The sequence below is a fragment of the Ptychodera flava genome, chromosome 3 (genome assembly GCF_041260155.1).
Source record: "Ptychodera flava strain L36383 chromosome 3, AS_Pfla_20210202, whole genome shotgun sequence".
NCBI classification, from domain to species: Eukaryota; Metazoa; Hemichordata; class Enteropneusta; family Ptychoderidae; genus Ptychodera; species Ptychodera flava.
This window is the reverse complement of record NC_091930.1, coordinates 9,252,021-9,277,252: the sequence shown is the minus strand read 5'-3', so window position 1 is coordinate 9,277,252 and position 25,232 is coordinate 9,252,021. Positions and strand designations below refer to the sequence as shown.

Here is a 25,232-nt window from a genome sequence, read left to right as displayed (position 1 = left end):
GCATTACGATAAGAATAAAATTTTGACGATGTGGTCGCCGCCACCGCAATCCCATGATTCTTTAGATTGCGTCAACCTATGTCATGGCCCAGCTTCAATAGTTTTAGTTTGTGTAAAATTTGCAATTCACGCCATTAGGTAATAAAACTACGTAGATTTGCTGAAAAGAAATGAAAATGAATAAGGAAACATTTATCTATTTTCGTTTGGGATAAAACCTCACACTGTTCGATACCGTCATCTGTGCGAGCGCTGCACGCTGGCAGACGTCCTTTGTGAAGGGTCACCGCTGTGGTACAATGTACGCTGCAGGGCACTGCGTAGTCGGTCTCAGCGAGCTTTCACACGCGTTGTCAGCGAGATTTTGACGCTGTCATTCAACAACTGTGACGAAGAGTATCTTGAAAAAATATCTTTATCCTGAACTCATCTACTACCAATACAATATGCCCCAGTGTGATATGCCAAATTCGCAAAGTACACAACATATCGTTCAGAACGATGTCGGGTTTCGCTTTCGCGCCAAGTTCCCGAACTCTCAATAATGACCGGCAATTATGTCCGTAGTTTGATGTATAATTTGTGATATTTAGAACGCTCCCCGTATTAATTTGTTTGCTCGTACTTACGATTGATTATCAGATATTTCAAATTTGTGCTGCTTCACTAAACAGCTACTAATAACGTGCCGTTCTTTGAGTTTGGCTCCAATCGTAAAAAAAGTATTTTTTTGATTCGCGCCACAAAGCTTTTCATGTGAAAATGTCAGGCGCGAGCAAGGCGATACAACCTTTCCCGATAACAGGTTAAAAGCACGCGAAGTCTGCCGACTGAAATTGGAAGAAACTTGGAAACAGTACATGATGTTTGTATAAACTTGTTTAAAATCTAAAAAATCACCCCCTCTCGAATATCACATTTCTAATGCGAGGTGAGAATATTAGTTGAATGGCTACTAGTCAATATTTCCAGTCATACTGGGAAATTTATCCCCACTGGGAATTATCCCAACTAGACACAACCCTATACCTATCCCTATCCCTAGCCAAAGAGGGTCAGTGGCAAATACCTTCGACTTGGGTTTAAGTAAAGGGATACAGTCGTCGGAACTGCGCTCAAAGGTCCCATGGCACGCATACGACCAATGTAAACACTGTATCCAAGGTACGATGGTGATTGATGAAAGTTAAAACATGTCTGTCATAATCTACATTGTATAATTTAAATGTTGCAGCTATGATGATGAGGTGCATTTAGATATCTGCACGAAATACATTGTTTGTAAACAGGAAACTCGCACAGGCGCAGTTCCGACGACCTTTTCCCTTTGATCAACCGTTCCGATACCAGGCGACGGTCTGGAATAATTCCATACTTTACGACCGCAACATCTTGAAAGCGGCTAAGTTAACTTTTTTCAAACACGTTGTCCGTATAGAGAAACTTCTCACGTCACGTGATAAACATTTTCCACGCGACATTGTAGTTTAAAGAAATGTTGGGAGCATGTCAATAGGGTTGGTGCGGTCTTTCACATTTTCAGTAGTACTTCTTGTTCGCCGACTTTTTCTGAATAGCCGTGGAATTTGCAAAATATAGTCATGGGAGCACAGAGCAAGCTCCATTACTTTTATCCATATGCCTTTGATTTCGGCATAAGAGGCTGGCCCTTAAATAATACATGTTTTTAATTTTTCTAACATTTTCACATTTATGGCGCCATCTTGTCTCGGTGGAAGGGCTTTATCAGACCCGGGGGACTCATTATACACGCTGCTAATCTCCTTTATTTGAGGAGGTAAGGTCACATGAGTGACAGATGTCATTTAAATGTTTTTATTGAGGAAATCTCAGCCATTCACGTCGACTGAAATAATGCATATTTAATAACCACGCATCAATTTGTGCTGATAAGGTAAATTGATAGAACGCGCGCTTACAATGAGTGAATGATTGAAAAGTGGCGGGAGATGTTATTGCCTTTCTTGTGACTGGCAAATATGTTAGCGCTATAAACATGGTCACGAGTCAATGTTACAAAACTTTCTGACCTACTCGAATATTCTAAGAGGATGTAATGATGTTTTGAGTTCGTCAGGAAGAGCGTTGTACCGCAAAATGTGTCTATTTATCCGTCGTAATTTCCTGCCTGCGTCGTTGTGTCAGACTGAGCGTCGAAGTGTTCGAGTCTGGCTGTCTGTCGGCGATTTCATTCTGAATGCATATCTTTGTATGCCTGTCTGTCAGGTCCCAAAGACTAGTGTTGTGAATGTTATTGACACTTTCCCTCAGTGCTTTCCCGCCTGTAGAATATCAAACATATAGTACAATAACTGCTACTTTCGACAGAATGTTAGTCTAAGTTTTTGCTCGTGAAAACTACATTTCCTCCGTATCTCTCAGCTGTCTTGAGACACCAAGTATATTAGCCTTGCAAACATACAGCATCGTGTGCAATGTTTAATCCAGATTTTTATTCTTGAAATCGAAAGAGAATGCTTTGAAATTTGCTCGAGGAGCGTTTTGGCAAAAGATTAAGCCTATCAAGTTCGAGGCGCAAACTGACTTAACCTTGAAGTCGTGCGTTACTTGAATCCCTAGTGGAATCAAAAATTAACATCTTCAGTAGAGCCAGTAGTCACTACATGGTCTTATAAGGGGCCGTGGATAATTATAACACGCGCACGGTAAACGCAACTAACTTTGTTTGGCCTCAACCCCTCACCCCTCCCCTAAACGAAAGTTTGGAAGTGCGAAAATCCAACAAAGCCTCATTCTGTATCAGCATACCAACAATCGGTAATTACGTCGCTATGAAAGACATACGCTACCACCCCTCCCCCTCCCGAATACTCCCCTAAAATCAACATTTGTTCAGCACCAACTCAACGATGACGCAACAATTGGAATAAAATGAAACATATCCAAAATGATTGTTGCTTTATTTCACTCGTGCACTGAACCCCCTGGGACTGAACCACATGTATATGTCAAAAGAATTCTGGTGTAGCGCCAGTGCCGCACTGTCAAACAAATTGCGCGTTATTTTGCGAGACATAAAAAAACGTGTAGCGAGATGTTGCGACATGAAACCATGTAGTGCGATTTTTAGGCACGGTAATCGAAATACAGCGACCTTCACTGCCCCTAAGGTAGAACGAGCCTCGGGGACAGGTATTTGGACTCTGAAACTTCTCCGATTCTTTACTGATCTACCACTTGTAGGGGCTCAATTTAAAGCTCTTGGTGTAAGAAAACTTTTCACCTACTTAGTTTTTCCGAAAATCGAAATTTTTATTTTTCTCCATAGAGTTAACACAGGGATGGCGGCCATTTTGAATTTCAAATATCGGGAAATCTCAGGTAATTTGTCTCTCTGGTAACAAATTTTGCACAGTGATTCCTAAATTTTGGAGAATGGTCGAATCTTTATTTAGGAAAGTTTGAGCAAAAGTTTAAGTCTTTCACTTTCGAGATGCATACTATTTAAAGCTGTTCTAGGTCGTTGACTGGCCATTGTAAAATAAACTTGGCATGCTGCCGAAACGCCGACGTCTTCCTTGTGATCGGTGTGGCTGGCCTTAGAAGTAAAGTTGATCGGATAACTTTTTAATGGAATGGCGTGTCCAATAAACTAAGCTCAGTGTCTCGCAGCAGGAACCTATCAGGAAGGCTGAGTGAAGCACTATACGGAGATTCTTGGTTTTAAACATCAAACTTTTAAGCCAGGTGATAACATACAGTGGACTTGATAAGGCTGCCGGTGAATTGTATGGTGGAAATAAAGCGATATTCATTCATACAATTATGATGCCCATGTGGTTTACCCGACAAAGAAGAATGACAAACTCCCCATTTTCAGAAACTTGCTGATTTGACTGCTGATAACCACCTGATGATAACATTTTACTTGCGGTGTATGGCTTTATATAGACAGACGGGAGTGCATCGGTGTCTCCATGACAACAACGGCAGCTCAAGAGACGTAGTTCTAGAAACAGATATGAGAGAGAGAGAGAGACAGAGAGAGAGAGAGAGATAGAGAGAGAGAGAGGGCACTGACTGACATAGACAGGAAGACGTTGACTTTGACGGTAGGAACTGTTGACATGGAAACAGCAAGACAAGCACAGTTTGAAATTGAAAGTCTATGGTATCAACAGTTTCACGTCAAATAACGCTCTGTTGCTCCAACACTACGATCCGATAAAGAGGTCAAGCAAACGTTGTATTAAGTTGGTCTTTTTTATGATACTTATTCGGTTTCTAAACAAATTACTTGTCTCTCAGGCTGTTTGATTCGATTTTATTCGGTACGGTGGACATTACGTCTAAATATAGCAGCAACAATATAACATAAACCAATATAAAGAAACGAGGGCCCCCCGCTCTATTGAATTTTCAACCGCGGAAAACAGAACAGTGCAGTGTGGCATCAAAATCCAAACAGGTCGTTTGTAGACCGATACAGGTCGCCATGCATTTTGAAAGTGTGACGCGTTAGCTCATCCTGCGTTGTGGCTGGCCTTAACATTCTCTCTTTGTCGAGGAGAAGAATTCGCTCTTGAAAGCAAAATTCAACGCTTTAACATTTTGCATTTCGTCCAATGTAGACAGAATCAATCGATGCACCTCGAAGGTCACTTTTCAGCTCCGATTAAACTTGCGTTCATGATTGCTCATGTGCTCTTACAAGCTTAAATACAGCTTACTAGAGAGAGCGTTCCCTTGTACATGCTTTGAATACGACAATACGATATCAGACATACATACTGAACAGCACCGACACGACCGCACAGGTTCACTGTGGAAAACGGTGAACCGCACAATTTAATAGTTGATGGGGTACAAACAATCTTCGCCACTTTAGAATATATATTGCTGTAGGACCGAAAAATTAACCTGAACCTTAAAGGTACACAGTCACCTGTAATCTAAATATGCCCATATATGGTCAACTGCGCGTTCCTTGGCATTCAAATGCTCATGTGAGGGCGCTGTTTTTAAAAAGCGGCCACCCGCTCCGCTTAAAATCTGTGATTGGTTAGATTTTCTCGTTCCATGGTAACAGTGGCAAAATTGGAACTGGTAACAGTATACCTTTAATGTATTTTATTAAGGTAGCATGTGCCTCGGGGACAGCTGTTCGGACTCGCAAACTTGTACAATACCTTTCTGGTCTAAAATTTACCGCTATTTGACATTCAAAATGGCCGCCAGCCATGTGTTAAGTCTATGTGGAAAAAAAATATATTTCCAAAAGCTTGAGACGATGATTTCCTTACCCCGAGAGCTTCAAAATGGGCTTCCACAACTTGTAGACCAAACCAGTCCTGTAAATTTTTGAGAGTCCGCATGTCTGTGCCTGAGACCAATCAAGTAACAGATGCGAGATCCATATGGTTAACTTAAGTCAACATTTATTGTTGAAAAAAAAACGCTGGTCAGAAAAGTTGCGAGGTCGCTGAGGTGCAAATTTTGAAGTAAAATATTTCATCGTTGAAGAAGACAAATTAATAGAAATCTATCAAAAGAAAACCGTGTCGATTGAACCATACTCGTGTTTGCAAGCCAAGCCCCTATAAAAATTGGGTCCAACAGCGTACCGCGGGTGCGACTAAACGTTTATTTCATCCAAGCCGTCTACATAAAAACCGCATTGTGAGCGCGCGAACTAATTAGGCTTATTGAATCGTTTTTAGTGCAACAGCTGTTTTATACTGCCTCAGAAATCTTCTTTAGAGATCAGATCAAATTGTTATCGAGCAATTTTTTCCCCAAGGGTACTATTTGCCGCCTGATTACAACGGGCGACACCATAATTGTTTCCGTGGCTAACTCCAGGTAGAGTCCACACATACGTGTGTGATGAAGCAAATGAAGTTTTCGCTTATTTACTTGGCGCCGGGTTCGATTTAGTGATTGTCTCGTTTTGTAGCAACAAAGGGCGTTCATTTTGCGTTCAATTTTAAAACATCGTAAAATTGCAGTAGCTATATCACCGTGAAACTCAAATTTGTTTTCGGTAATCGGGACAGACAGCCAGTGTTAAGTACTTGTTTACGTACTTTCACGGTACGAACTGCCGGAACACAACAAAGCTACTTTTCCCCGAAAATACAGTTTTTCATTTCATAGTCGCATCATTTCCATTTCTCTGAGACTCATATCGCCTTGGTTTGCAAGTAGTTAATTAAACGCCGGAGACTCCATCAAAGGGATCAAATTTGTTCTGTAAGAGGGTTATTATGAAGGTGCTATAATCTTTTGTCTTCTATCGAAGTCGTTACCTACTAAATGCATTTCCTGGCAAGACAATCTGACGCCTGACACAGACCTTCAAGTTGTTAAAAATATCCTGCTTTGTGGTTAAAATCGTCATTTCTTGGGGAAAGTATTTTCGAAGTGCATCCGTTGACCTGCATACACGAGGCAGTGAACCGTTGACAGGTCAATGGTTTCAGGCGATGTGAAGCTCAATTATCGTTGGTGGCGCTATGAGTAATCACGCCGCGCGAAGACAGAGTGTTGAGTCCACTGCAGCTGCAAGAACATTTCAAGCAATTTGCACACAAATCTTTCGTAAGATACACAGTCATCAATAAACCATTTTCGAATTCGGTACATTTAAAAGGTCGACAACTTCAGATCAGTTTTACTTTTCTTCTTTTCAGTCGGTGACTCCGCTGACCTGTGAAAGTGGCTGGCATCTCTTCGACTCGAATTGCTTCTTCCTGTCCAGCGCCAACGACGTCACTACCTACTCAACTGCGAGTACAACTTGTGACGGATATGGGGGACACCTCGCCAGACCGACGACACAGACCACTGACGACTTTCTGCACAGCATTCTCGGTGCACCGCCTGACTCAACGAACGTTTGGATCGATTTGACCTACAAAGATGTATGTTGAACTTATCGCTTCGTACGTATTAGATAATGTTGAAAGCGTGTGACCTATTTTCTGACGGTTAGGATAATTGAATGAACGGTTGACGCAAACTGTCACAGATCAGGCCATTGACATTGAATTAGTATTTTGTTACGTGGTTCATATTTCACAAGATATTGTAAAAGTTCTCATCACTGCACAAATCGATTCGACAGCGACTTTTTGTTAACAACACTTTGCAATTATTCCACATTTCTCCCATTGTTTGCGTTTCTCTTTTCACTCTGTTTATTTTTAGGACACTTGGACATGGTCCGATGACAGTGAACTGGCCCTAACTTACCATCCTTGGGTAACCAGCTTTCCTTACGCCAGCCCCGGATCAAACACGTGCGCTGCAAAAGCATACTCCGATCCAGACATCATGTTTTACATTTTCGACACCACAAACGACAAAGGAAAGTGGTTGGGTCTCGATTGCGAGACCTCGCAGAGATTCTTCTGCCAAAAGCCGGCCGTTGGTGGCGCTACTACAAACTCACCGACCAGCAGTCCGGAAATCACCCAAACTGTACAACCCTCAACCACATCAACGTCAGATACCGTGGGGGTAAGAAATCACATGACTCGACTATCGGGAAAGGCGTTAGACAAAATTAAAGGATTAGTCGTTTAATATTGCTATCTGTTGACTGTTTGTTTTTGTTTTGCGCGTTTGGGGAGAGAGAGACAGAGAAAGAGAAAGAGAGACACCGTGCAGAGAGACAGAGACAGACAGAGACACAGACAGACAGACAGACAGACAGACTGACTGATAGACAGACAGACAGACAGACAGACAGACAGACAGACAGACAGACAGACAGACAGACAGACAGACAGAAAAAAGAGAAACTTGACCAGTAAGTTACACCCTGGATGATCAAACTGTCAAATTTGATAGGTAGTCTTGTTTCTTTCTTAACCACGATGCTGTTTTCTTGCCACCACACGACCCTGCTTGAAGTATAACGGATGAAATATGTGTACACATATGCTAATAGCTTATCCATACTTCACGACACAACATACACCTTGACCTTCACATTTTCACTTCTCACCTGAGGATTGAGTGCCTCGTCGCGTAAATTTTTCCTCGGTCCCATTGGTCAATGAAGGAATCTTGATTGTATAGTACTTCTGGGGTCTTGATAACACCATTCCCAACATACTTGCCGGATGATACATTTCGTTTGGCCACTTGATTTCGAGGAATATATAAAACTCCTTTCCGACAATTACAGAACTTGTTGATGTTTTCATTATGAAACATATGTCGATAGTCTTGACAAGCGCGGCTAATCGAAAGAGATTGAGTGTCGACGTCCGTTGCTGTATAGCCATATATAAAATTGTCATCAGTGATCCTAACTTCGTAGGAGACCTATAAACCAATACTTTAGTAGTTAATGTTATGTACTATATTTCCGGCCTAAACCAAATTAATAAAAAGATACCAAAGTGAATTTGAAAAAAAAGTGCGAGAACACGATGGTAGTTAGTCTGGTGTTAGGAGGCACCCAGTCCAACTGAATAGTTACACGCTTATTAACTTTTACACAGCAGACCACAGCATCGCACGCCCCCTCCTTCACTAACGATTTCACCACCGCGCCGGAAGTGTCAGCGCCGGAAGTGACGCCAGCACCGACTCCCAGCGCTTCAAATGCTCCAATCACAACCGCAGGTGCCTCTGTGAGTATCTAGGGTCTGACATTGAACTCTGCCATTGTAATGTCGTTGAACGGTTTAGATTGCTTCTTTTTAGCAATTACTTCAATCCTGCGAGCAGACGCATCGATGTAATTTTCGGTTTCCTTAAGAAATAGATTTCATTTACGCAAATTGTATTAATCGTCATCGTTCGGGTATGCAAATGAACCAATAATGAGTCATTATCAATGGACAATATTGATTGGCCTAAAATCTCTAATTATGTTTCGAAATTTGAATGTTGTGTATTTCGGGCTAGTTGTGGTATTAGGCATGCGCATTTCTGCAGCATGAAGCAACGCAATAATATCATGCACCCCTGCATTTTAAAATCCATATCTTCACACACCAATATTTAATTTTGTGTGTGTTTTTATTTCTTCCGTCGCCTCTCAAGAAGTAATAGAGATTAATAAATTATTAAGATGTTATGTAAATTGTTGTTCATTTAATTCTTCTCGGGAACTTTCTTTAAAATATAATGATGGAATTCACGCTCTCGTATCATGTTTTACTTTCATTTCAATGTAAATACGCCTTGGGGATTCTGTGTCACTATATTTTACAAAACATATCTGGTTTGCCATTTGCTGGGCTCATGTTCAGGTTCTGGAAAAAGTATAGTTTCCAGCGTCTTAGTTTTGTGCAAATCGGAAAATTAATTTTTGTCCGTAGAGTGACAGGGTGGCGGCAATCTTGAGTACCAAATATCGTTTGAAGTTCGTTAATTTGTTTCTGTAGTACCAAAATTATGCACGGTGACCATTTTATTTGGTATGTTTTATGGTTGAAAGTTTCCTTGAGTATAGTTTGTGAAAATGTTTTAAATCTTTCAGTTTTAAGGAGCGAACTACATCAAACAAATCTATGCCACTTCACGTTTTGGGAATCCTACAAATTTTGCCTGTACCTTATATTGTCGTCATTTCTTTATTAATCATTGCATAAGCTGTCTTAAGCCATCTTAAACTCCACTGATGTACAAGATTTGAGATCACAAATTTCCCGGGTAGTTGCACCCTCCCTGTGTTTCATTATTTCTGTGTCACTTTTCTCATACTAGCAGATGTCCCCCAATGACCCCATCGATGACGTCATTGACAACGCAGGCCACGTTGAGAGACACACGGCAGTCTTGGCACTTTCTAGAGTATCCGAAATAGCGAATTCGGGAGACGCACTCACGGATGACCTGTCAAAAATAATATATTCGTTGTCATACCTGACGGACATGTTCTCTGAAAACGAAAGTGACGTAGAGGTGAGACTCTAGGTGAACTGGACAACAGCCAGCTCTCACGAATTTCTTGTATCATGTCACATTGCTATCCTGTCTGTTACCTTCCCTATAAAGAATTTCACCGGTGTCGAACTAATACTAGATATGCGCCCTCATCGTCGGCCTGGGTCATGTGTAAGTACTGCCATTTTTATTTGTTTTCAAATATGACGATGAGACGTAAACTGAAAGGGTAATGAAACGATATTTCTGTAGAGCACAGTAATGGTAGCTCTAACATATCAAAGTTTGCAACGCAACCATTTTTATTTCTTGATGACACGTCTGTCTTTACTTACCCATGAAGCATATGGTTGTTCAGATTTGTCATTACTGAGAGTTAAACATGTAATTTTTTTAGATAAAGGCGATTCTTTTGCAACGAAATTATATAATGACACACTGCAATACTGTGCCTTTAGCCAACATAGCCATCCAAGCATCATGTTGGTAAGTAAGGTGACTGTAGATCGGTTACAGATTATCTTCAAAATACCTACAGTCGTTTTATGCTGTTTGTTATTTTTGTTTTCCCCCAGGCTTTTCTTCAAGCGACAAGCGACATTCTAGGCCTTGAAAATAAGGAAATCTTGAAGACACTGTTTGAGGTAAGTTGCAACTTTGACGCTTCCAAATGACTACAAACAAATCAGTCCAATAAGAAATTTCATAGGATTACAATGAACCTTGATTCTCGTTCAAAATGGAAGTTTTGAGTTCCACCAATCTATATATCAACTCCACCGCTAAACCAACACCTGCATAAACATCTCAAGGTAGCGCCTCGGGGTCAGATAAGCTTATTATTTTGATCTACCTCTTGTGTGGGGACACATTTTAAAGCCCTTGGAGTCAGAAAATTGTTTACCCTTTTAGTTTTTTTTTTTCATATCGAAAATTTTATTTTTCCAATAGAGTTAACTTAAGGACGGCGGCCATTTTGAATTGACTGTCTAGTACCATGCTTTTTGACGATGACGCCTTGATATTTATTCTTTATTTGGTAAGAGAGTGAGTTATCGTTTCGCAGGGGAATGTTTGAGCAAAAGTTTAAGTCTTTCAGTTCGAGGCGTATACTACCTTTAAATATCAGTTGTGAGTTCCTACCTACCTATACATCAACTCCACCTCAAGGCCAACACCTGCACTAGTATCCCACTTACGTGACTACTATAACAAACTAATATCTGGTATTCTTCGTTATGACAGAGTCACCCCGAGATGGCCAGCGTATTCCTCAGTGGAGTAGAGGAATTTGTTGACTCGGCAAGAGAGACAATGCTGACATCATCAAGCAAATATAGCTCGGAGAAGACAAATATAGGTAGGTTGCGACAAATGCGAATGTCTGAATTAGTGACATTTCATAAGGTCATCCTCGCTATATTCTATTACTAATCTTGAAAGCGCCCTCCCTAGTCCTGCTGGCAAACTTCAAGAGGGATCAATCGAATCGCTTTAAGGGGGTGTTAACTTTGCATCATGGGGTAAAAAGGTCAGCCCAACCTGCACGAGTGTACGCATCGCAAGTTGTATAGGCTGCATGTGCTTGGTGGAAGTGGTTCGCCTAGACAGAAAGATTCCGCCGTGTTCGGACGCTTCTGTAATGTAGCGCTGGAGCGCCCGCACACGGCCGAATCTTTCATTCTCGGGGTTCGCCGTAAGCCTATTAAATAAATACTATCTCAAATTTACGTTGATCCGGCTATTCGTTTGGGATTCTTTTACCAGCTCTCTTCGCCGAAACAGTTCCGAAGAATAGCGAGGAGGGGACTGTGGTCTCAAGTAACAGCGGAAGAACACGGGTGACATTGCCGGATGGAGTACTGTCAGATGCCGGTAAGACACCCTACAGACCATTCAGAATGCAACGTAACGACTCAAGATAGTAAATGTGTAGTATGGCGTCAGTCGCCTCATCATTCGGGCTTTAAGGAGAGGGGGGTCGTGGGAACTGCGCTAAATCAACTCAATTTAATGTAAACACTCTATCCAAGGTACGTTGATGGACATTAAAAGCATGCATTTGTGTTGTTGCTGTCTACGCACTAGATATCGTGCATGGAATACATTGTCTGTAAACGAAAAAGTCGCACGGGCGCAGTTCAGACGTTCCCTCCAGGGCTCGAAATTAGCGGTAGTCCCGTGTCCACAGACTACCAACTTTTCCTTGGGCTACCAAAATCCATGAACTGGTAGCGCACATGGACTACCAAAGACCGGGACATAAAATTCAGTCAGTACTTGGCGTGCGATGTCCAATATCTGAACTGACATACTTGAATGACAGGCACTGGAAGTGATGGTAAATGGAAACGCATTTTCATTGCATTTTGATCATAATGTATCAATGACGGGCAATGTGCCTCCTCCCTACAGCCCATGGTCTATTTTTAGCACAGCTACAGTATGTCTAGTCTCGACGTACTGAGAAGGTCGTGTTCATGACGACTATCAAAATTTTCATGCAACTCTGAGAATGAAACAAGATCAGCAAGATGTCATAGATCGCCAAACTCTTGAGTATCACTGTCGTCCATTAGGCCAAAAAACATCGTTTCTGGTCACCGCGTGCGTCATTTCAGAACCTGCGCGTCATGGCATTTTTGGGATTACATACTGATCAGTACAGCTATCCTTGATATCCCTGTTTGCATGTCCAAAAATGCTAAACAGAAAACTTAAGTATTATGCAGCCAGTGCTAAAAGAAAATAACTGTTGCATCAATAGTGCCAAACCAGCATTTTTAAGAAACAAGATGGAAAAAACGAAAACCGCGTCGCCACATCACTTTTGCTGAATGTCAAGGACCAGAAATTTTTTTTTTTGGGGGGGGACCGTTTACCTGTTTCCTTTGGTACTAGGTGTAAGTTCACAACAAAGACTGGAAAATTCACTTTCATGGGCAGAATCTTGAAAAATTTCTTTTTCTTTTCTTTTATCCCTGAACTAAAATATGGATGGGCTACCAGCCATTGTCACTGGGCTACCAACTTCAGAAAATGGTAGCCCAAGTGACTATCAGGGGAAAAAATTAATTTCGAGCCCTGCCCTCCATTTAGTAAGTCAAACGTCCAAGGAGATAATTACTCAAAGAGTAACAGTAGCAGTGGGGCAGTATGCAACATACTTTCAAATTTCACGTTTCTATTATAATTGCCCGAGAAAATCTGTCACTTTATAAAAATCAAAAGATGTGTAATAATACTGGAAACGTACGATAATGTAATATTGAGATTACATCTACGCTATAGACTAGAAGATCCGTCGCTAGAGGGTGCTCTCTCTACGCTCACCCCCTTTCTTATCTATTATATAAAGAATTGCTCAACAGATTGAACATAAAACGAACAAAAATGCAAGGCAAATTTTTGATTTGTATTACTGAGGGAAATTGAAAGGTGCATTGCGATTTTTATCAACGCAACTGCTTTCATAAAAGTAATTGCAAATACTGACAAGAATAAACAGGATGAGAGATATCGTAAACAAAAACAAACCAAACATTCTCATAACATTATTTAATAAACAAAATCACGTTTTTTGTGATTGAAATACCAACATCTTATAAATATTCTCCGCTTTTTTATTTTCCGCAGTCGACGTAGTGGTAGTGGAATACAACACAATGACTGAGATTTTGAACTTGACCAGCATGGAAGGTCACGAGTTCACCTCGTACGGCAGCGAGGTCGTGTCAATCAATGTCAACTACCACGGAGATGGTGCCAAGGTCGAGTTTGACGACAGTGATCCCATAATATTTAGGCTTGGCACGTCAGCGGTAAGTGAACACGTATTTTCAACGCGAGATGCAAATATCAAGTTTCACAAAAGGTGAAATTCAGCAAAATATTGCAACTCGAATAAAAAAGTAATTTGGTATTTGATACATCAGGAATTTCGTGAAAATCAATCATATTTTGCAAAGTAATAGCTTCCAAACAACTTTAAAAACGACAGGATACAGCGACAAGTTGAAGTTACTTCACGACGCTACAGACTACTACATCTGTGACACAAACTGATGTTTGTATACTATCTAATTAATCTCTGTCAACCATCTATTTAATCTAAGTCCCCTAGATCAATTTACATAATTATTATGTCAGAAATATTCGTCATTTGCACCGTTTTTTCAGAAACCTGGTGAAAATGAGGAAGCTACGTGCTCTTTCTGGAAATACCCCGAAGGGTAAGGCATTTCTAAAAATGTGCAAGCTCTTGTTCACTCAAGTTTATTAATCCTAGTTGGCCATTTTATGACCCAAAAATGACCATGCACGCAGTGGTATTTTTGTTTCTGGACACATGCTGTACACATGTCAAATCACCCTTAGTAACAATCAAGTCAAGAAAGGTCTGTACAAAATTGCTACCTGTAACTTACTTTCAGAGGAAAAATTTGCAGTTAGCACACAACAATGTTTTCAAATGTGGTATATTTTGCACCAAGATATATACCTGAAGATTAGGTCACGTGTAAGGGTCCTTGAATGGTCTATTTATAGCTTCTGCTATATCGAGGAAAATGATTGCAGTGGGTTACTGACGAATGAAAACGGGCCGAGAGGGCTTGTTACCGTGGTGAAGTTCTTCGACAGTTTGTATGCCGACAGCTTAGACGTAGTCATCGGCTGGTTTTTATCAATGTAAATATATGCTCTATAGTTACCTTCGCTGGAAAGACAATTAATTTTCAGACGTCAATGACAATTTTATTATACCTTGCAGTGACTTTAGAATATCGAAATTTAATTTTTCTCAGTAATTTAACATAGTGTATGGCCGCCTTCAAATGCCTAATTTCAAATACCTGTACATATATAGGTACGTAGTCACTTTCTCTAATCCCACGCCCCCTAGCCTTTAAACGGTGAGCCTCAATTATGATTATGAAAGAGAATGGTCTGAGGTATCCACAGCAAACAATTGTAGCAAGATTTGAAAATGTTCAGTCAGGGGAGAGCAGAACATTGAGCTATATACATACATTACATTGGCAGAAGGGAATCGGTTTCGGGATGGTCGACACAGGGATGCTGGAAAGTGGACAACAGCTGCCAATGTAACCACCTCACAAACTTCGCCATGCTGATGAGATTAACAGATAAAGAGGTGAGAGGCAACAAACTAACGCACAGCTCTTCAACCGATGACGTGAGCAAGACGTTTCTAGTCGAAAGAGATTTTCTTTTCAGTGAGATACCACAATATTGAATTCATAGAGTCTGCTTTCGATAGTTTTATCACGTAAGATTAAGAGAGGTTTCCATTATCAGTGCACCTATCCCGTTTCATTATCGATTTAGCCAACCTCATCCTTTCTGCTTTTGATGAAAGGCATCGATTCTGTACGGTACAATCATGTTTATGGAATGACCATTCTTCGTAGTTGATGATTTTTATGACATGTTTTAATGTTAACGTTGTTGACCTATAACATGACACTCATAGAAATACTGGTATACGTACTACTTGTAGTGTCGTTATAGAAAACACTTGTGTTTTGTAAGCCTCGCCAAACAGAGTTTGGTGTCACGGATTTCAAGAAATTGGATGGCTTCAGCACGCTGTTAATCGTTATGCGGAATTATATTGGGAATCAAGCCATTTCCTGTATTTCATCTCTCTCTCTCTCTCTCTCTCTCTCTCTCTCTCTCTCTCTCTCTCTCTCTCTCTCCCCCCAGCTGTCAGCCAAAGACGCAGCAGCGATGACGTATCTGACAAGTGCCGGAGTTGGTCTCTCCATCGTCTCCCTTGTAGCTGCTCTCTTCACTTTTACCACCTTACAGTAAGTGTATTTGAACCATGCTTCTGGTTTGAAACCCATTCAGTTATCAGCAAAGCAGTATGGTCTATGTTGGTTTGAATCGTATTATGATAGAAAGACTCCGATCTCTCCAACTGTAGAAATTCATTAATACTGTGAGGTTTCGGTGACGCAGACGAGAGGAATTTAGTATCTCAAATTCGCACACTCTTTTCCTTTTGAGTTTCGTTCACCATATCCTAATTTGATGGATGTATCTATCTGTATGTTTTTCAATTCATCACTAATGCTTTCATTTTTAAAATATTAGGCATAGAGCAAACTGTTTATATTTTTTGTTATCAATGCTCATCTTTTCATCTTTTCCTCTGACATGCAATATCACTTTTTTGACTTTGGTGTCTCTCTTCAGTTTATACAGATCCCAGCGAGTGATAATTCACATGAACTTTGCCACCGCACTGCTGTTTGCGCAGACTCTGTTTCTTCTGAGTGGTCTGGTGGAGGACGTGCCGGTAAGTTAACTATGAGGGCGCTTTGCTCAAACACCGTAAATATTTAGGACTGTTTCATTACAATCCTTGTCCGAGACGATGATACAAAGAACGCAATCGGTGTTACTGACAACGATACTGGGAATGAAGATGGCGACGACGAAAGCTCAGTATTCTTTTGCATCTGGAGGTTTTTCTAAAGCACTGGGGCATTTCCTATACTATCGACCCATGTTAAAAAGACTTTATCGGATCAAAAGTCTTTTTTTCTGCTGAAAAGTGACCCGTTTGGTTGGGACATGTCCGCACGCCAATTATATAGAACAATATTTTAATTTATTTCCAAATTTATCTTTCAGGGTCTGTGCAAGTGTATGTCGATCTTACTTCACTATTTTTTCTTGGCGACATTTTCATGGATGTTAGTGGAAGGAATAAATCTATACATTAAATCGACAGCGGCCTTCAACACTGGTGTTAAGACGCCAATCTACGCCGCCATCGGCTGGGGTAAGGAACCTTTCGTTTTATTTTTCACCTATTAAAAGTGTAAAAGATTCGCCGTTTTTTCCACCAAGGAAACAAAGAGTGTCCCCGATTTACTGTCGAGCACTCGATTGGCACGAATGATCTGACTTATCAAAGGAGTTTGCTGTCAATATGTCGATACGGAATTTACATTTGCTCGGTGACAGCTCATATTTTAACTTGAACTTCAACTGGAAAAGTTCAAATCGACATGCAGGCCATCTCAAATTACTAATACAACAGAACAGGCATCGGGAAACAAATCAATAACGGTAACAAAATCGTAAAATCTGCACGTTCCTTTAATATTTAGGTAGTACGAGCGTCAAATTAAAAAGCTTCAACTTTGTCGCTAACTATCCTCAAGGAAGCTATCAACCAATTTCTTAACTAATCAAGACCAAAAACCAGGAGATCGAGGAGCAAATTTGGTGCTAGTGAACAAATTACCTATTATTTACAGATTATTGAAATTCAAATGACCGATATTCCTGTGTTATCTCTGCGGGCGATCTTTTTATGTATTTCCACCTCACAACTATGACTACTTAACCACTCCGTGCTCTTTCCTGAATGTAATGTTCGTTGATGATTTCCTCTTGCATAATTTTTTTTGTGTGTGTTATTTTACCGTTGACAAGTTCTGGTCTGGACTAGATTCAAATGTTTACAATAACAGCGCTTTCTACATATTGTGCAGAAGCTGTGTTGGCAATCAGAAAAGTGGCTGGTAAACATACTTTGCCGGGTAGAACAAAAACTTGCGATTGACATACACATGCCGATCAAAGATACTGAAAAAATAATCACAAATATACAGCTACTAGCTCTTTAATAATGGTAATATGTAAAACTCTATTTTTTCTGTTCGTCAGGTATCCCTAGCTTAATCGTTGCTGTGTCACTCGCTGTGAGGTATGATATCTATGGCAACGGACGAAGGTAAAAGAAGACTATTGAATTGAATTATTTAACTTGCAATCGAGTCCTTAAGATGTTAAATAATTTTTAATCAATCCCGATCAAGAAATTCAAAGAATATGTAGAATGCTTCATTGTAGTACAACATTTCTTCAGAAGTATGATCTATCGCACTCTTGATAAAATTTAATTTTCAACTGAAATCTCTTATTCATTAGTTCAGAACCAAAACGAGTGAGGATTTACCAAATATCTTACATGTTGGAGAACGCAGCATTGGCAAGTATTTCAACTTGTCAATACAATATCACACCCTGGTCCCCGTTCATTTATCAGACATGTTTTGTTTTCTATTTCACAGTGACGCCAAGTGCTGGCTGAGCGCAGCGCACGGACTTATCTGGGCGTTCGTGGGACCGGTCATACTAGTTATGTTGGTGAGCTTTTCGCAGATTTTAATCTAGTCAGTCGGTTTAGATTTCTGTGCATCAGGAGTATCCATATGGTTATGGAAATGACTGAACCATCAAATAAGTGTCTGGCTTGGGAATTTTTTTTTACATAATAGATATACAAATGCCGCGTCATACCGTACGTTGAGACATTCCATCGTCTGTCCTTTGCGTCTGTTTTTAATTTACGTGTAAATTGTATTCTCATTTCAAAATCCGCATAAGTAGAAATGCAGGACTTTGACATAGATATTGACATCGTAATAGGACTGTCAGTGACTCGTTTCCCATGGTCACATACATTGTGGCAACATCTTGCATGTAATTCTGGAAGCCTTTCTGAGAAGTCACACAACACAAAACTTCGGTGCAACGATAAAAGGACAGAGTTTTAACAAGTTGCTCAGTTGTGTTCGGGAGTGACTTCCCATCACTAAAATAGTCCATGTCAGGAAGCCGTCAAAAGACATGTACAAGTCACCAAATATATTCTACAAGCTTAGCATAGGGAGCCTACATACGATTAGGTTGACAAGATGTATTTACGATATTTTTCGCCTGATGCTTTCTGCAGGTCAACATTGTCATATTCAGTATGGTGATACGGGCGTTCATGACGCTCAAACTGAACGCGGACAAAAGCACAGTGGAGAAAACAAGGTGAGAACAGAGAGCTTGGACTCCACTTTTCAACCAGCTAGTAATAAAGTTATGATAAGGTATAACACAACAATAGTACAACACTACACTACACAACACAACATATAAACATGAGATATCGTAATACGTCAAATTTTAAAGGCCAGATGTGTGCATTGCTGCTCTGATGTTGGTGAGTATACTAACATAAAGGGACAAAGTCGCCATCGCTTAGTTAAAAATCGGCCATTTTGTTTCAGGTAAGATATTGCACATAATTATGTAATGCTTCTTACTGAATCTTGTTGAACACACTTTGCATGCAACACGTAATATATGGATATGCTGATGACATCATTTCTGGTATGTACATGAATTATTCCATATAGAAGCATTTAGTGTTGCTGACATGAAACTAAAAATGCTTAGAAATAATTTGAAACGATAGCGACATTGTCCCTTTAAGAATTTCAATTGGACATTACATATTATCCTGGTGTGATCGAGGAATTTGTCTTCCATTTTTGGGTCTCTGTGATAGATGTACGTTGAAATCCCTTGATATCGACAGGTCTGGCATTCGTGCTGGTTTGGTATTGTTGCCGTTGCTCGGTCTTACTTGGCTCATCGGCATCGTCCAACAGCTCCAGTATCTCTTCATTATCCTGAACTCGCTGCAGGTGGGTCGATGATTTTAATATGATGAAACCTGAGACGAAGTTTTGTCTCACGTTGGGTTCTGTACAGTTTGTCACTTTCAACGACAGAGATATTATTTGAGGGAAAAATCGCCATGACAGCATTATCCAAAGAAAGACTACCATATCCAATTATTTTATATTGTCAGTCGAATTCACCTGATGATTTTTAGAGTGCTGCTTTTCCGATCCGGTGATAGTCTGCCTGTACGTATGGGTGACGATCGGCTCTGGTAGTCAGAGATTCGAATTTCGAAATTGGTGAATTCTCAGTTTTGTGTCTCGTATAAACGATCGAATGATGACGATAAATTTTCATTTGGACAAACAAACGGTAATTTTGATCCGGTCTTGCAGAATGATGCGCATATTATGATTGGTGTACAACTATTTAGTAGAAGCAGTAATTTATTCGTAAACTGTGTTGATATATTTAGGCAAGCGTCGGTATACGAAATAGTATTTTCAATTAGATTGACAGTTTGTTTGTTATTTCATGTCTATTTTTTTATATATACACAGGGCGTCTTCTTTTTTATCCTGCACTGCGCCATGAACGATGAGGTAAGAAAAAACTTAAAAAGAACGTCAGTGTATTCGAAAAGTCGGTCCCATAGAATCTTGAAACCTGCTGATATAAAAGAGAAGTCAACGAAACATAGAATGAGATGGCCGGTCCCTGACAGATTAGATAAACAAATCGGTGTCGTAATTTCTGCAAGAAATATTTGACGATGAACTGACGCCTGCTTGAAAAAAGTGACTACAGCCCTGAGCGTATTGTGGACATAAAGGTGTTACTTCGCGCTAAACGTTATGATAGAAATTAAATAATTTTGATAACAGGTATTTCTTGTTGACGTAGCGAGGTCCAAAATGACAACTTGGTCCTTTGGTAGTTTACGTCTCAAAAGTGAAAGACTTAAAACTTTTGCTCAAACTTTCCTCAATAAAAGTTTCAACCATATTCTCTTACTAATTCAACAATAAAAATCACGGGGTCACCATGCAAAGATTCGAACTAGAGGAAGAATTTAACGATATTTGAAATTCAAAACGGTGGCCATCTTTGCGTCATTGTTAATTCCATGCGGAAAAATAAATAAAATTTTCGATTTTTCTAAAACTAAGGGGCGACGTCAAGAGATCGATGGTTGAAAAAAACTTAATCGCTTAAGTTTGGGGGTGGGGGTTTTGGCCAAATTAATTTCTGTGCAGTCAAAAACGATTTAACGTCTTTTTCGCAAATTCTTAGATTTCAAGGCCGTTTTTTGTACGCTAAAACCGATCCAGTCACCCGTATTTTTGTTACTTTATAATGGTTTTCAATTTTTATTTAATTCAATGGTACATTGGTACGTCGTTTGAAAGAATTAGTACAGGGTATGAGTCCGCAATGTTTTTCAATTTTAGGTCAGTTAAGTTAGAAGGGGGGGGGGGGGTTCTGAGGCCAAACTTAAGCAATTAAGTTCGATTTATTATATTGAACTTTTGATGTTACCCCTAAGACGATAAAAATTTTCTTACGCAAAGAGCTTTAAAATTAGACCCCACAAGTGGTAAACAAGAAAATTTTGGAACAATTTGAGAGTCAGGATATCTGTCCCCGAGAACCATTCTTCTTTAAAGGCACAAAAAATTTGTCTATTCAACCATCGACAAAGCGATTGATGCACCGAATTAAAAATGTCACAAAATTTGGCAAAGGCTGACACGAGCTGGTACCAACAACGCATCGAGGGTACATGGATTCACGAAGCTGAACTGCAATGTGTGTTTAAAACTTGAACAGAATTGAGATATGTCATGAATTTAATAAGCAACATAAATGACGACATAAATCTAAGAACAGTCAGTGGACATTATAGCCGACACCCACAAAACTAGTTCCTCGGTCAGTTTCTGATGCAATGGTAACCAATTGTCAAATATTTTCTACACAGGTGAAGAAAGCCTATCAGATAAAACGAAAGCAAGCATCGTCATCAGTGATGTCATCGACCACTAAACAAGAGAATCCGTCGTTTTTCACAAAGTCTAGCAGCTTCAGCAAAGACCAAAGTAAGTGCATGACTGTGTATCAAACGAGTTGTATCTGCTTGCATGTTGTAAATCAAACAGTGTCGACGCCTGTCACTCGACAAGTTATTACGTCATTGAATATGTGTAATGTGCCATTTTTGTGATTTAACCAGCTGAAGGGCCGGTATAGCTGTACAATTTGAGATTTTCCGCTATTTGCTGTATGCCGATTGCAAGTTCTTGTTCTACTCCCCAATACATGTTGAAAACACCAACTATTTAGCTAGCACGCACATCACAGCGTCTGTGCGTGTAAAATAGTAGTTGTTAACATACCGGTGTTTAGAATTCTAGTCCGAACCAGAATTCACTTGTCAACAATGACAGTGCAGCCAAAGCAACGTAGACTACATATATATATGCTGAGTTGAGAAGCTTAACATGTTTACGGGAGAAGAGCAAGAAACTGTAGTTGACATAAAACAAAAAATGTAAAAAAATCAACAAACTGGCCAGCTACCGGCCCTTTAAAGTCTCTGGCCTTTGTGATATCATAATGCAAGTGTCTTGATGTCCAATGATTATAGAGGATTTCTCTTCTTTTCCTTCCTTCTCAACATGTAGTGAAGAGCGCTTGGAAATAAATACTCGGCTAACCTTGGAGAAAATCGTCCAGTTTTCACGGACAATATTTAATCTTCTTTAAAGAAGACTGCACCATGATAACAGAGGAAAGCGGAATTCGAACGACCTGAAGTTGTTTCTATTTGTACTCTAACAGTCGTTCATAGTAGATAACCAGTATAAGTAGAAATTTAAAATTGATTTGTACTATTTTGCAATGACGTGACCCATTACTGAGATAAATAATTACCAGGCAGTGCTTCATGATTCAGTTCTCTTGTGACAATCTGTCTGTCACTGTCTTCCATCTGTATGTGTCTATCTGTATATGTTCCTCTTATCTGCGCATCCATCCGTGAATCTCTCTTTCTCTCACCCCCTCTCTCTCCCCTCCCCTCTCAAACATGCACATTTGGTAACATCCCAATGCACACTTGTCAGCTTCAAGTGATACGTAGTGTCCCTATCGACTTCATCTCCGAGTCCCACTTAGGAACAAGAAACACAAAGTGTTTTGCATTGCTTCAAACGTAAGGACTGCTGGATCCTTCCATAAAAGTTTGAATCAACTTTCGATACAAACTGGCTGACTTTATAGAAATAGTACGTTCACTTATCAAATGGTTGTAGGGTTGACTGATGATGTATTACTCATATGTCTCTGAAAACAGACAGAATTCATGATAAATTTTGATCTGAATCATATTTAGAATTTTCATTTGGAAACTTGTAAATGAAAAATTCCGCGTCTTAAAATACGTCACAACCAGCTCAATGTAATTTTTTCGTTATTTTGCCATACTTCATTGTTAAAAGATTAAAGAAGCAACAGGCAGAATGAGCACAACGCATATACCGGTATCATGAGACTATTGAGGGCGTACTTCATGTGTGGCCACACGACAGGCTCTTTCTGGGGCACACAATCTACTTAAACAAAATAAAACACAATGAAATGTACAAAAACCTCCATGATCACATTTGTGTGCTTTACCTTTTTACTCGATACGACAAATTGATGAAGGAAGACATATCAGACTCAGTCAAACTCGTAGAATTGTTACATTTGTGAGTAGGATTAGTTTGGTGTAATTTAATGACGTAATTTTATATGTTTTAACTGTGACGTCATCTGCAGAGTTAAGGTTATATAAGTCTCTATATCTGTGAGCATTATTTTCAATTAATTAGTTGGTTCAGACTTTCAACAAGTAGTATATCAATATTGTTAGACACAATTGAAATAAGTTCTGTATTTTTACACTAAATGAAGTATATCAATGTCTTGTGATACTGGGTAAAAGTCCTTAACTTTCTTATAAAATGAAAACATTTACAACCCATTGTTATTTGTTAGTGTATGAGCCATAGTCGACTAGATTGCAAGTAGATACCAGAGTCTATAGAACTCGGTACAGGTACCACAGCAAACTGGAAACGAGGCTCGTACAAATGGCGTCGCCCGTTTGTGTCAGAGCCAGTATTATGTAAACGATTTACTGAACTAGATACGAACTTTGCATTTTCGGTATGACTATTTATTCTTCATACTTACACAGAAAGCTGAAAGTTTCTCGTTCAAGTGTTTGCCTATGAAGCAGATGTTTATTTCATGACATTGTAAATTTTATCACTTTACTGGATACCTTCTCGTTTAATATTCGTCCATTTCCAACTTAGAAACGAGTTTCAAGGTCATTTCGAATGAGAACTTGAACTTTAAGTATAATTACAGCAGCTGAAACATTATCTTTTTACTTAGCGCACATCGAGTTGGAGACATACTCATTAGAATTGTCGAAAGCAAAATGTGTTCTGGTAAACATGTAGAGAAGGTATCTGACATGTGTTTCTAATTTAAATTTACATTTTTAAAGAACTGCAGATGGGTGTGTAGAATGAATGTATTATATGTTGATCATCAGAAAGCTGAAATATTGGATCGGTTACATTTGACAAAAATGACCAACAAGATTACTTATACTGACGATTTCACATGGTGAAACATTTATAAAGCTAGTGTAGCTTATAGCGTTGATCGCGATTTCAGGTTTGTCTCTAAATACGGTAGCTGCACGTGCGCGACATCGGAAAAATTAGGACAAATTTTGTTGTTGTATGTGCGGCAGCTGTTGCAGCTTGTAGTCCAAACCATAAATTCATACGAATATGTGTGACTTTTAGTGGTCATTGTAACACTAGCAGGTTTTATTTTTGTTTATGCGGAAAAATCGGACAAATATTTATTTATATATATTAATGAGAAAAAATGACGTCATTTGCCATCAGCGCTAATGATGTTAGTCTCTGTAAACCAGTTTGTAACTTAACCCTTTGAGTGCAAAAGTCAATTTTTATCACCTTTATAAAAAATAAATCCAATATTTTTCAGGTCCAAACATTTTATTCAGATATTTCCCAAAATTTTGACCCAAAACTGGAGTCTATGAAAAGTGTTGTCCATTTGGTCCAAAATTTTCAAAAGAATTACGGAAAAATTCGTAAAACTTGGAAGAAAATTTTGTACTACAAAATTTTGGTCGGAAAGATTACAGCACTCAAAGGGTTAAAGACAATGTCATATCAGCAAGTGATTCCTTCGGACTTTCTCCTTCAATGTTAGGTTTTTTCTTCATCAGTTCAAAGGAAAAATAAACGCCCTTTGGCAAGTCCTCCGTCCAGTTATATTACTGTCGTGTTCGGTGTCTTTGTTTTGCACCTGGCATGTAAGCAATATAGGTAGAAAAGATTATGAGTGGTCGGCATTAAAGTTTAACAGCAGAGATGGACAGACATACAGACAGAGAGACAGACAGACAAACCCACTTCAAGGAAAACACGTTTGAGGGGCTACTAGACAATTGACATGCCTGTGCATGTGCGACTTTCTTCCCTGGACTCAATATTTCTGCAACATTTGATTTGAGAAAGGATGAATGCAGCCAAAAAAAATATATTTTGGTGTATAACTCGGAAAACAGTCAAATGGTTGGCTTTTAGAATCCCCCCAAAAGTTAAATTTGCGGCCTTGTGACACGATTTGAACTAAATTGGCATTGGATGGTGCAAATGGAAGCGCCTCTGCTTTTCTCTTTCAGCAATGCACTTGTTTCTATGAGTAATTTGTAATATTCCAACATTCAGTCACAGGGCACC

General features: G+C 39.6%; 1 protein-coding gene across 4 annotated transcripts in view; it reads left to right on the top strand.

The window, feature by feature from the left end:
* LOC139129499 (adhesion G protein-coupled receptor E3-like) overlaps window positions 1-24,761 on the top strand; it is a 44,128-nt gene extending 19,367 nt beyond the window's left edge. Inside the window, exons 2-21 of one of the 4 annotated variants that reach the window (XM_070695133.1) lie at window positions 6,675-6,905; window positions 7,192-7,503; window positions 8,496-8,627; window positions 9,712-9,906; window positions 10,464-10,532; window positions 11,134-11,248; window positions 11,656-11,763; window positions 13,525-13,709; window positions 14,068-14,120; window positions 14,932-15,043; window positions 15,616-15,719; window positions 16,111-16,213; window positions 16,552-16,702; window positions 17,596-17,662; window positions 18,003-18,078; window positions 18,668-18,753; window positions 19,304-19,412; window positions 19,953-19,994; window positions 21,374-21,491; window positions 22,077-24,761. In XM_070695133.1, coding sequence (XP_070551234.1) covers window positions 6,675-6,905; window positions 7,192-7,503; window positions 8,496-8,627; window positions 9,712-9,906; window positions 10,464-10,532; window positions 11,134-11,248; window positions 11,656-11,763; window positions 13,525-13,709; window positions 14,068-14,120; window positions 14,932-15,043; window positions 15,616-15,719; window positions 16,111-16,213; window positions 16,552-16,702; window positions 17,596-17,662; window positions 18,003-18,078; window positions 18,668-18,753; window positions 19,304-19,412; window positions 19,953-19,994; window positions 21,374-21,491; window positions 22,077-22,096 — 2,388 coding nt within the window. In that variant the 3' untranslated portion in view covers window positions 22,097-24,761. Of the gene's footprint in view, window positions 1-6,674; window positions 6,906-7,191; window positions 7,504-8,495; window positions 8,628-9,708; window positions 9,907-10,463; window positions 10,533-11,133; window positions 11,249-11,655; window positions 11,764-13,524; window positions 13,710-14,067; window positions 14,121-14,931; window positions 15,044-15,615; window positions 15,720-16,110; window positions 16,214-16,551; window positions 16,703-17,595; window positions 17,663-18,002; window positions 18,079-18,667; window positions 18,754-19,303; window positions 19,413-19,952; window positions 19,995-21,373; window positions 21,492-22,076 lie in introns of all 4 variants that reach the window. The other 3 variants (XM_070695132.1, XM_070695135.1, XM_070695134.1) reach the window with 3 other exon arrangements.
* Window positions 24,762-25,232: the final 471 nt, after the last annotated feature.